Source organism: Schistocerca nitens, chromosome 2, assembly GCF_023898315.1.
Source record: "Schistocerca nitens isolate TAMUIC-IGC-003100 chromosome 2, iqSchNite1.1, whole genome shotgun sequence".
NCBI lineage: Eukaryota > Metazoa > Arthropoda > Insecta > Orthoptera > Acrididae > Schistocerca > Schistocerca nitens.
The window spans coordinates 676,477,439-676,490,120 of NC_064615.1; the positions used below are offsets into that span (position 1 = coordinate 676,477,439).

General features: G+C 36.5%; 1 protein-coding gene across 1 annotated transcript in view; it reads right to left on the reverse strand.

Moving 5' to 3' along the window:
* Window positions 1-12,682, reverse strand: part of LOC126235238 (adenylosuccinate lyase) — a 52,257-nt gene that overhangs the window by 11,881 nt on the left and 27,694 nt on the right. The window contains exons 4-7 of the mRNA XM_049943970.1: window positions 12,248-12,405; window positions 8,509-8,660; window positions 7,760-7,977; window positions 3,074-3,254 (exon numbers count right to left, since the gene is read on the reverse strand). Of these exons, the coding sequence (XP_049799927.1) occupies window positions 3,074-3,254; window positions 7,760-7,977; window positions 8,509-8,660; window positions 12,248-12,405 (709 nt within the window). The remainder of the gene's footprint in view (window positions 1-3,073; window positions 3,255-7,759; window positions 7,978-8,508; window positions 8,661-12,247; window positions 12,406-12,682) is intronic.

The window sequence follows — 12,682 nt, forward strand, 5'->3', positions numbered from 1 at the left end:
CAAAGATAACGAGAATGAAAATTTCCTGATAATGTGCTTAAGTGTGCTGATGAATACAATAACAAAATGAAAAATTCTCATCATCTTCTGGCAAAGATGATGAGAATGACACTCACCGAAACATTGCAGATTTTCAACGCAGCAGTGTACACCAGGAAAGCCTATATTCACATATAATTACTGGTCTGGTTACCTAGATGTGCTCTGAATATTAGTTGAGCGAGTAACCTTTTCCTGGAAGCATCCTGTGTGTGGTATGACTTTGTGATGGGTGATCCATCAGTCATGCCCATGTGTAATTGCCCCACCATGTTGATCAACCCTTCAAGCTCTGTATTTACATATTTGGCAGAAAGCATTATCCAGACCTTTTCATATTGCTCACAGAATGGTGAAAATTTTACATCGCATTCCCAGCAATGTGTCTAATGTTACAATCAACATATTTTGTGATCTCTCAAAGGCTTTTGATTGTGTGAATCATGAAATTCTTCTCAATAAGTGTAAGTATTGTGGTATGAGTGGGACAGTACACAAATAGGTTAATTCATACTTAACTGGAAGAATGCAGAAGGTTGAAATTAACAGTACAGATAGTCTGCAAAAACCAGCAGAGTCCTCAAATTGGGGAGGTATCAAGAATGGTGTCCCACAGGGTTCATTCTTGGGTTCCTTATTGTTCTTAATATATAGTAACAATGTACCACTCTATATTCATGAAGATGCAAAGCTAGTTCTTTTTGATGATGATACAAGTATAGTAATCACACCCAAGAACCAAGAATCAGCTGAGGAAATTGCAAATAGAGTCTTTCAGAAAATTATTAACTGGTTCCCTGCAAATGGACTCTCACTAAATTTGGAGAAAACACAGTTTATACAATTCTGTACAGTAAATGGCGTAACACTATTAATAAATATAAGCTATGAACAGAAGTCTGTTGCTAAGGCAGAATACTCAAAATTTCTGGGTGTGTGCATTGATGAGAAATTGAATTGGAAGAAACACATTGATGATCTGCTGAAACGGTTATGCTATTACGGTTATTGCAAATTTTGGTGACAAACATATCAGTAAATCAGCCTACTATGCCAATTTTCATTCACTGCTTTCATATGGCATCATACTTTGGGGCAATTCGCCATTAAGAGAGAAAGTATTCATTGCACAAAAGCGTGTAATCAGAATAATAGCTGGAGCCCACCCAAGATCACCTTGCAGACATTTATGCAAGTAACTTGGGATATTCACAGTACTTTCACAATACGTATATTCATTAATAACCCATCCCAGTTCAAAAATAAAGGTGAAGTACATAGCTACAACACTAGAAGAAAGGATGATATTCCCTATTCTGGATTAAATCTCACTTTGGCACAGAAAGGTGTGAATTATACTGCCACGAAAATCTTTGGTCATTTGCCAAATAGTATTAAAAGTCTGACAGATATCCAACCAACATTTAAAAGCAAATTAAAAGAATTTCTGAATGACAACTCCTATACAATAGATGAATTCTTAGGTATGAAGTAGTAACTGTAAAAAATTACTTATTTTGTGTAAAGAAAACGTATGTTAAAGTGACACGTTCCACATCATTACGAAATGTCGTATTCATGATCTATGGAACAAGGATTAATGTATGAATGTATGTACTTCATAGGTAGGCTTATGGTCTCCAAACTATCTGTTCCCCCTTCATGACCTGTGCCTACAATCATTACATGATCTTTTAATCTACGAATTTTCCAAAGAAGTCTACATCTGACGTGATACTGGTGAGTGCTGCACCTGGCTTAAAAATGCTAGTTATTTGATATTCACTACCAAAGAAGTTCTGTATAGTTGATGAATTACTCTCTCATAACATGGCAGGAGGGCTTTCTTGGTCTTTGTAACCCTTTGGCTACATATAGCATCAGATTGCACAATTTTCCTTGCCTTGTCAGTTTTCCTGAACCCTTGGAAGATGTCTGCGCAGTTCTGTCAATAGTCTTCATAGCACTGATCCTGTAGGAGACTAATCCAAGTAGACTCGCAGCATCTCTTAAACCTCTTGCCTGATTTGTTAGATCTGACCACAGTTCAGTTATTTACACTATTCTTAACTCCCTGCTAACTATTCCTGATGCTAAATGTTCTAACTCTACCTGTGCTACAGTCACGTCAGTTTCAAGTCCTAGAATCAACTACTTTTCCATAATCGTGACACAATAAATGCAACTACCACAGTGTCAAAGGCCAGCTTATTGCTTCAAGGAATCTTGTATGTAAAAACACAGGGAGTCTTCACACTGTTAACTGCTTCTCATTACTCTGTGGTGGTTTCCACATTTGTCCACACTGAAAAATACCAGGTTACTAAACATTCTTTAGTGGAAGATGATGTTTGCCATAGGTGATTAAGATGGCAATACAACAGAGACTGAGATTAGGTTAATCTGCATTTGCTATACAAGTATATAGGGCACAAAAACAGTGAATTAAAATAATGCAATGCAATTAATTAGTTTATATTGTAATGTCTCTTTACAAAATATTGACTACTATTACCAAAATGCTTAATTTTGTGTCCTTTGCATTAACAGTATGTGACAATTGCTGCAAACACACACATGCTCATACACCTATGGCTGCAAATGTACTAAAATTTCTAAGTATTAATTATTTCTACAGCAGCTTTTTATGACAAAAATAATCAACTTTTATAGCACTTCAAAAATTTTATGAATGTTACAGCATCAGTGTTGTCATTTTGGCTGAACAACTTGTTAATTTAACAAAACTGTGTCTCTGGAACAGGTCACTAGCTCAAGATTAAGTATGATAAATTGCACAGAAAGTAATGTAGTATGACTATGTGCTATACTGAGAAACTTGGGTTCCATGATTCTTCACATTCTTCCAGTATGTATGAAATGTTTTCCAGCAAATGGCTAGACATCATGATAAAATATTCCACAATAATCTTATCATTTGAACAATAATTCTTCATACAACTAGCTTTACAATTATCCTACATTCATTGTCCCATTTACATGTTACTTGATCAATATATACTTTGGTACTCACCTGCCTATCACCGCCAGCTTTTACCATAGCCATAATGATGTTTTCTGCACACATGAAAGGAAGTTCTTGCCGAATGTGCCTTTCTATAACTTTTGGATACACTACCAGGCCTTCAAAAACATTTTGCAGTGTCACCAGCACACTATCAGCAGACAGGAAAGCCTCAGCCAATGTAATTCTCCTGAAAGACATTTGATTAGCAAATGAGTGCCCACATTGAAATTTTTGAATAGCTTTTCATGGTGAACAAATTTTTATCACCACAAAAAACAAAGCTGCTATTCAACTCTTACGAGCAACATCAAGAAACAAATAGAGACTTTCATTTCATTTGCTCAACTACAAAAAGTAAGAATGAAAATTATTTTTATTATTTTATATAGGGACTGCTATCCCAGCCCATTGGCACCTGAAAGGAAAAAAAGGAACACCTTCTCCTCTAATCAAGGGTGAGCACACTAAGCTCATTCTAAATCTAAAAGCTGAAGCTACCTGCAAAAATAAAATTATTTCTTCACAGTTACACAAAGCTTTAGATGCTTTAACAAGATAAAATGCTGTCAGAAGTTGGCAATATGATAAGGATTTCCATTTCTTAAAAGCTACATTTGTTTGACTGGTACTTTCCTTTGCTGTATAAAACAGACAGTGTGCAGAAGATTTCGAATACTTGTGTGACCTACCTAATCAAGAACTAATTAATCAGTGATTCACAATGAACAGTATAATTTATCTGAAGAGTTGAATATGCCAATGCAGTTTAGTTTTTAGATATTCTTCCTACTTGAGTATTCATACATTTGACTGCCCACACTACACAATGGGCACAAGGTTAATTGTATGTCCAAATGGTAGTGAAGCAATTTTATAAAATGGAACATCTCACTGATGACCTCTCTGTGATTTGAATCCATGGGAAGGATATCCTCTGCTCTTTTTGCCAGAACTTCAGCACCTGCCCCAAAACCCACTCACCAAGGAGTTTTCCTTCTGGGTGTAGATTTCACCTTTCTGATGATTCCTTCAAAACAACTGTCTATATCAGACACAGCAATCATATGAAATGCCCCTCTTATAACATTTGGCACCTTTTCAATGTTAAAAAGTCTCTCTTTCTGCAGCCATAAAATGCCCGAATGATACATCGGCCATCGAAAACATGTACTATCCAAATATATCAATCAAACTGCTGGAATGTTTAAAGCTATCAGCTCAGATAATCCTTAAACCATCTCCTATGTATCATTTATGGTTATTTTGCCAAAGAATCTATCACAATTGCAAAACAATCACCAATGAGTACCTCCTCCTCCCTCAGTAAAATCCATACTCAGTTAAAGTTAACCATCTACTTTGAACACTGGAAGTCAGTCTGGAGGAATGATTGGAAAGCTTTACGATAGGCAAATTCTGTTAGAAAGTATGAAACAGTCAGAAAATATATGTCTGAATGGACATTGGCTTAAAAGTGGAAATATTAATATACTCAACAAACTTCCAAATTACACACTGGCCAACAGCTTTTGTAGAACTAAACGGTATGGAGGCTCATGCATATTAGTCCATTCCTCATTATACTATGAAATGAGAGATAATTTTAACCAAAAATTAAGAAATTACTTTTGAAAGTTGTTGCACAGAACTTGGAGAGTACAAAATGGTATTGTCAGTATGTATTGCAACCCTGAGTACCATGTAAGCTCTGTATTCTTAGAGAAATTTGAAACTCTTTTACATAAATTAAAAACTGAAAAACTGCATAAGAAACTAATTATATGTGCTGACTTCAACATAGACGTAAGAACTGATGTAAAATTTGCTTCACATTTAAAGAATCTGATAGCCACAAATTGGCTATATCTAATTTTTGACCAATGCACAAGAGTTACTGCAACTACTTCAACATTTATTGATAATATTATAAGCAGTTACAATTACAGCATCAAAGAAGATTGTATTTAAAAAATTAAATTAAGGCTGCACAACAAATAGATGTAGGGACTTCAGCCAAGAAAATGTGGAGGTATTTATTAAAAACCAAGCCTCACTGTATGGCCAGTCAGCAAACACACTTCAACAAATGAAAACTACAAGAAGGTTTCAACCAAATCCACAAGCATATTCAATGAATGCTTCCCTTTTGTAACAGTATGGACTGAGTCTCACAAAAGTAGATCATGGGTAACAAAAGAAATTAGTGTGTCTAGCATCAAGAAGAGGAAACTGGATATGAAGGCAAAAGTCAATCGAAATCCTGAATTTCTTAAATATGTTAGCACATTCAAAAAACATTTGACAAATTAGTTAAACTAGCAAATCGTACTGAAAACAATACATTCATTTTAAATGCAAAAAACATATCCACAGCTGTTTGGTCTGTTATAAGAAGTGAGGCTGGCAGTGAAATGAGAAAAAATGTCCCTCTAAACTAATGATAAATGGTAGGACAGAAATAGATTCCAGTGGCATATGTGAATCCTTCAATAATTTCTTCATTAGTCGTAACAAAATTGGTTACTCCTCACCACCAAGTACAGTTCCCAGTATGGCAGAGAGAAATTGCTCAGATTTTAAGTTCTCACATGTTTCAAGATCTGATGTCTAAAATCATAATATCTCTAAAACATTTAAACTCAGTGGGTTGGGGTGATCTTCCCATTAGAATAATATCAGGGGCATTAAAAAGAAACAAGCTGGAGGCATAATTACAGAAACCAGTACCTGTATGTTAGAAATACTGACTGACCCTGGCTGTTGAGACAGTTGTCCCACTGTGACACAAGGCAGTGAATGGCTGTCTCTTAAAATTCCCAGGGCTGTGATGTTAACAAGTTCCGCACGTACAGCTGGAAGTCGTCGTCCGAGGTGAATCGTTTGCCCCTCAGAGCCTTTTTAAGGGGACCAAAAATAGCGTAATCACAGGAAGAGAGATCCAGACTATATGGAGGGTGGGTGGCCCAGAACCTCCCATTTGAATTTCTGCAAGAGCGTAGCGACTATGTTGGCTGGAATTATGCTTTGCACTGTCGTGGAGCAGAATGACCCTATGGGTGAGATTGCATGGTCGTTTTGATTTGATCGCTTGGCAAAGGGTGGTCAAGGTTTGCGAGTAATGCTGGGCATACACTGTTGTCCCATGCTGCAGGAACTGAATCAGAAGGGGGCCATTTTTGGTCCCCTTCAAAAGGCTCTGAGGAACAAACAATTCACCTCGGACAACAACGTCCAGCTGTATGCGCAGAACTGTTTAACATCGCAGCCCCTGGAATTTTATGAGACAGCCATTCACCACCTTGTGTCACAATGCGACAAGTGTAACATACAGGTATTTATGCCTCCAGCTCATTTCTTTTTGAACGCCCCTTGTACAATCAGTATCAGTTAAAATATGCTCAAGTGCTGCCAATTCATAAAAGGGACAAACAAGATGAAAATGGAAACGATAGGCCTATCTCACTGTTACCAATTTTTTTTCAAAACATATTTGAAAGAGCTGCATGTGACCAGATAGAAAATTATCATTCATCCCACAATATTATTTTATACAATCAGTATGGTTTCAGGAAAGGCTCCCAGCACACCCCATGCAATAACTGAATTGGTCACAAAAGTTAGCACTTGTCTCAATAATAAAATGTATGCATCAGGCATCTTTTGCAATCCTACCAAACCCTTCAACACTGTAAATCATGACTGGCTTCTTCAAAAACTGACTACCTATGGTTTTCAGGGAAAATCTTGACAAACAGAAAACAAAGAGTACTTGTTAATAAAGGTAGCAATAAATTCGTTTCTGACTGGAAATACACACAATTAGGTGTCCCACAAAGCTCAACATTACGACCACTGCTATTTCTGTATTACATCAATGACATGCCATGCCAGGTTGAGTCAGATATAATCATCTATGCAGATGATTCAGCAGCAATAGTCTTCTGCAAAACCAATGTTGTCTTAATCTGCAATCCACTGTATTGTGCAGACACTTGGGGACGTGAAGGCATGGGTAAAAAACAATAATCTGAAATTAAACTTTGCAAAAACAGAAATTGTTCATTTCACCATGAAACAATCAGTATGATGTATAAGTGAAATACGCTACACAGAAAAAAAAGTTTCCAATCATTTAACTAATCATTTGAATACCACAACAAAAAGTAGAATATCATCCTACTATTCAATACCGTAGGTTTCTTAGAGGATTACTGCATATAGGTGAACATTTCACATTCTGCAAACTCTTGTTATTTCCATAACAAATGCAATCCTGGAACTGGAAAAGTTTTAATTAAGGCTACAACTTTCACTCAATAGCCGATTTCATAACTTGGCTGAAAACAGCAAAAGGCTCGTCGATTCAGTTTCTTTGTTTGTACACATCTCTCTCTCTCTCTCTAACACACACACACACACACACACACACACACACACACACACACAGGGGCACGCACGCGCACACGCAAATTACAGAATTATGCATATTCCTGACAGTTAAAAATCTTTCATTTGCTAACCTAAGATGCCCTCAAGGTAATGAATGTATTAAAAAAATTCACAATGATATCACTGAAAAAGTATTTTTTTGTTAGATATACCAAGGCAAAACCCAGCTTAAAAATGTAGAGATGAAACTAAGAAAGTGGTTGACTAGTAGATTGCATAAGAATTCTTTTCAGTTTACTTTACCTGTTAGCTGAGTCATCAAGTGTCCTCTCCATCCACTGGGTGGCAGCAGTTTGGAGAGTGTTATTGCACAGTGACATAAGATGGCGAGCTATGGAGCAACTACGTTCACTACGCATCGGATTGCGTTTGTATGGCATAGCACTTGAACCAATTTGTGTCTGCTCAAAAGGCTCTTCCAGTTCTTTCATATTTGCTAACAAGCGTATGTCAGTGCAAATCTAAAAAACAAAATTATGTAAGTATCAATTAAATTTAAGTACACTTTTCTTCTTGTGGAGCTCTATCAAAAAGTCCATGACAACCATATAATGGATAATTTTACTTTAAAAAAAACTGCTTTTCTGCCAAGTACTTACAATGGGTTTTTGGGTACTGTATATCATGTAGGCATAGAGATATTTTAAAAAGTGATATTATTCAAAAAATAATCAAAATACATCTCTTATCATCTTCAGGAAGATCATTGCTTAATAATAATACTTGAGGTATTTGTTTGAGTACATTCCAGAATCCTAAAGTCAACTAAATGTATAATTATTTCACGCTTTTTGTGGAAGGTAAGTATTTCACAGTGCCAACTAACTGCTTCACAATAACAAAACTAAACTGTTTGAATTCACAGCACTGACGAATATTCTTACAGAGTGGTTTATTGGAACATTCTACAAACTGAATAAGAACAAGCAAGCAAACAAACAAACAAGAAACTTAAAGCACATAGAAGAACAGATATTATTACAATGAGTCACCTTATGTACAGAGGCACCAAGGCTGCTCAGCGTTGCTACACACTCAGTGTCCACCTTCCTTGTGTATGTCTGACCACAGATTATGAATGATCTGGAGAATCCTGCCATCTCAGTTACTAGTTTGTCAAGTTCTTTGACCTTTCTGCTGTCACCTGAAATGTTGGGTAAGATTGTTTAGTAGTCATGCAAAATTACCAGTTATGAATAAAGTTCATTTATTAATTCAATCATTCAATTTCCGTGTTTTTTACACTCTACAGGAAAAGAAACCTACAGGAATGTGGACCAACTCAAAGTACACATTAGTAAGCATAAGCACAGGTTTGTTTCTTTTTATTTATTTATTAATCCCTCTTTAACCATTTGCATGTAATTGATTTCATGATGAGTAATTTAAAATTACACTAATAATTAACTATTCATATGCAACTATAAACTATGAGGGTGATTCAAATGAAAGTTCCAAAAAATTTTGAAAAGTTGCGTGTTTGAGTTGGTAGGTGGCAGTAGTGTTTTTATTCAGACATGCTGAAAAATCAATTCTGCTCTGCAATCAGGAGTAAACAATGAGGACTTCTAACTTCAGGAGTATTGCTATAGTATGACAACACCCGACCTCATACAGCTCCTTATTCACTAGACCTCAATCCTAGTGACTTGCATCTGTCTGGTGCACTGAAAAAAGCAATGGAAGGCAGGCATTTCAGAAATGACAAAGAGGTGAAAACAACAGTGCATGACTGGCTACACAAATGATCAAAATAATTCTTTCATCATGGTATCTACGCACTCCTAAAACAATGAAATAATGCACTCAACATTAGGGAGACTATATCACAAAATGACATGCAAGTTTGTTGTTCATTGTTACACTTAGAAATATTATAGCACTTTTAAGGTTTTCGTTTGAATCATCCTTGTATTTGTGCTCACTCGGCTTAGCTTTCTCATAATTTGATTCCTAACAAAGTTGCTACTTTGGAAAAATAGCTGCTAGTCCGCCTCTGTTGCTGAGTGGTCAGTGTGACTGTCTTGTGGTGGACCCGCATATGATTCCTGGTAATACCAGGGAATTTTCCTTGGTGGTAGAACTGGTATGGGGTGTACTCAGCCTCATGAGGCCAACTAAGGACCTACTTGACCAATTAGTAGCAGTTCTGAGGTCAAGAAACTCGACAACAACTGGGAGGGTAGTGTTCTGACCACAAGAACCCCATACTACATCCCATGATGCCAATGGCAGAGAATGAAATGTTGATCAGCCAGGTCTGTTTGGCTCCTTAGGTCCAGGATTCAGGTCTTCACCTTTACCTTACATTCCTTGTGAAATTATTACTAGTTGTTATTTGTATGAGTAAACCACTACTTATCAACAACTAAAGATATCAAAACTACTAAAAAAACTGTTTTGCAGCATCTGTATATCAGTGGACATGTAGAATAGCAAGGAATAAATGAATAAACATAACCAAAATAAAGGCAGACAAATCAAAATCTTCTGTTAACGATGATGATGTTGATGATTGGTTGGCGGGGTGCTCAACTGCAGCCGGCCGGAGCGGCCGTGCGGTTCTAGGGGCTACAGTCTGGAACCGAGCGACCGCTACGGTCGCAGGTTCGAATCCTGCCTCAGGCATGGATGTGTGTGATGTCCTTAGGTTAGTTAGGTTTAATTAGTTCTAAGTTCTAGGAGACTGATGACCTCAGAAGTTAAGCCGCATAGTGCTCAGAGCCATTTGAACCATTTTTTGCTCAACTGCGCGATCATCAGCGCCCGTACAAAGTCCCAATTTTTTCACAGTCCAATTTTTTTTACACAGGCCAATCAAGCCACTGTCATGAATGACGATGATGATGATGAAAATCTGCTGTTGGGCACTATTCCTCCAACATGTGCACTGCACTTAACATGTTGTTATCTCAGGGTAAATTTAACACATTTGTATTTGTCTATTAGCAGCTGCACTATTTGTTACCACTGGGAGGGAGTAATCATTCACTATATAACAAATTATTTCAGTATCCAGCCCATACTACCACAGACATTTGTAAATCTCTTCCCACAGTTTCCCTTATATTCATACTAAACATTATGATCACAGAATTGGTTATCATTCAATTGTGCATTATTTTTATTTTTTATATAACTCAAAAATGGTCATCATCTTTTACTGTTAATATTTGACAATAATGGCCACTGCCTGGTGACATGTGGGTCACCAGTCCAGTTCTTGCCTCCTGCAGTTATTTATCATTTAACATTTGTGATCTCCAGAATGCTCTTGGACTTCCTTATGTCTGTACTACTGTAATATGTTAGAAAATTCTATGTGTATATAAACAGGAGCACACACTGCTGAGACAGGTAGTTCAGATATATCTGTACTTTATGAGCTCAATAAATGGAATTTCAGTTAGTTCTTGCATGTAGGAAAGAGTATAAAAAAGCCATTGTGGAAGCCAAAAAAGCACACAATTGCAGCAGTATTGAGAATTCCACCAGTAAAACTTTTTGTAAATCATCTACAACAAATACAAGTATATTTAACTTCTCCAAGGTCTCATCTCATTTCATTCTCAGAATATTGAAACAGTTGAAATCAGCAGACAACGCAGATGTATACAACATATCTTGTCACATGTTAAAGAAAGTATTGTGTGTTGCTTAACATATTGTATACACAAGTGTATATCTGAGGGATATTTTTCTGATGAACTTAAACAGTCTAGGGTTATTCCAGTATACGAAAAGGGAGATACAGGCTCACCCACAAGTTACAGGCCAAGTTCCATAGTTCCATCTTTCTCTAAAGTATTTGAATGTACTGTTTACCAACAGTGATATGATTACTTTGAAACTCTAGCAATAATTAGTGGATCTCAATATGGCTCTAGGAAAAATCTGTCAGCAATTACTACTATAGAATCTAAAGTCAAATATGTTCTTGGAATGTTTAAGGACAAAGGCTTTGTTTAAATCAATTTAAGCAATTTGTGTGTGTTGCGAAAAAAAATGTACACACACACACACACACACACACACACACACACACACACACACACAGACACACACACAGACTGTTTTAATTTATACAAATAATAAGTTAGCGGAAACACAATACAGAGAAAATATATATTGCTACAACACAAGAAGCAATACATATATTTATACCTCATACAACATTCAGTCAAAATCACTTAACAGCTATGAACTCATGGGGCACAAATTATTTAATAAGCTTCCACAAACTGTAAACAATTTACCAGATCAAGCATTCAAACAAACACTGTATGACTGGTTAGTAGGCAACTCATTGTATGATGTAAAAGAATTTACCAACTGCAACATAAAACTTAATGTTAAAAACCAGCCTGTTGTTTCTTTTAAATTATCAATTGTATTGTATTATGTGTGTGGCATTGTGTAGAGTACTTAAATTGTCAGGAGCCTTTGTTTTCTGTTTGGTTCAAGAAGAGTTAGGCTCTGTTATTTTCTATCATTTATTTGTACTTAATTGGCGTCCAACAAAACCTGTGTTGTTGAAGAAGCAAACATGCAATTACCGAGGTCAAAATGCACTGACAAAGCCCTTATAAACAGCAAACCTAGAAGAAATGAAGGAACATAAAAGAACATTTGAGAGAAGGGGAGAGGGTAGGACAGATGGGTAGGAGAGGAGCACTCTCACAATGAAGAAAGAGATCAGAAAAAAAAATCATTTTCTATGGAATAACGTACCATTGAACAGCTGCAAGAAGGAAGCCTGTGTACCAGTTGTGCCTTTGACTCCACGAAAGCGAAGGTCATCTCTGGCTCGGGAAAGAGCTCGTTCATCCATTAGCAGGTCCTGCAGCCAGAGGCATGCTCGCTTCCCCACAGTTGTTAACTGCGCCGGTCTACCAAAATTATTATTATTATTAAAGAAAATAATTTAACAGCAGCCTTCCATTGTTTATGTGCATGCAATAAACAAGAACAGAATACAACAAAATCTGGGTCTGAACTGACAATTCTTCATTTGGCAAAAGAAATGAACGGGTGAAGGAAACAGTGTTATTAACCATCGAAGTAATAAATTTATCCAGGAGGTCAAGAAGACCTAGCAAGACAGTACAAATTTACAATAAAAATTAATATAAAACATTTGTCATAAGTACTCTAATGAATTCTATT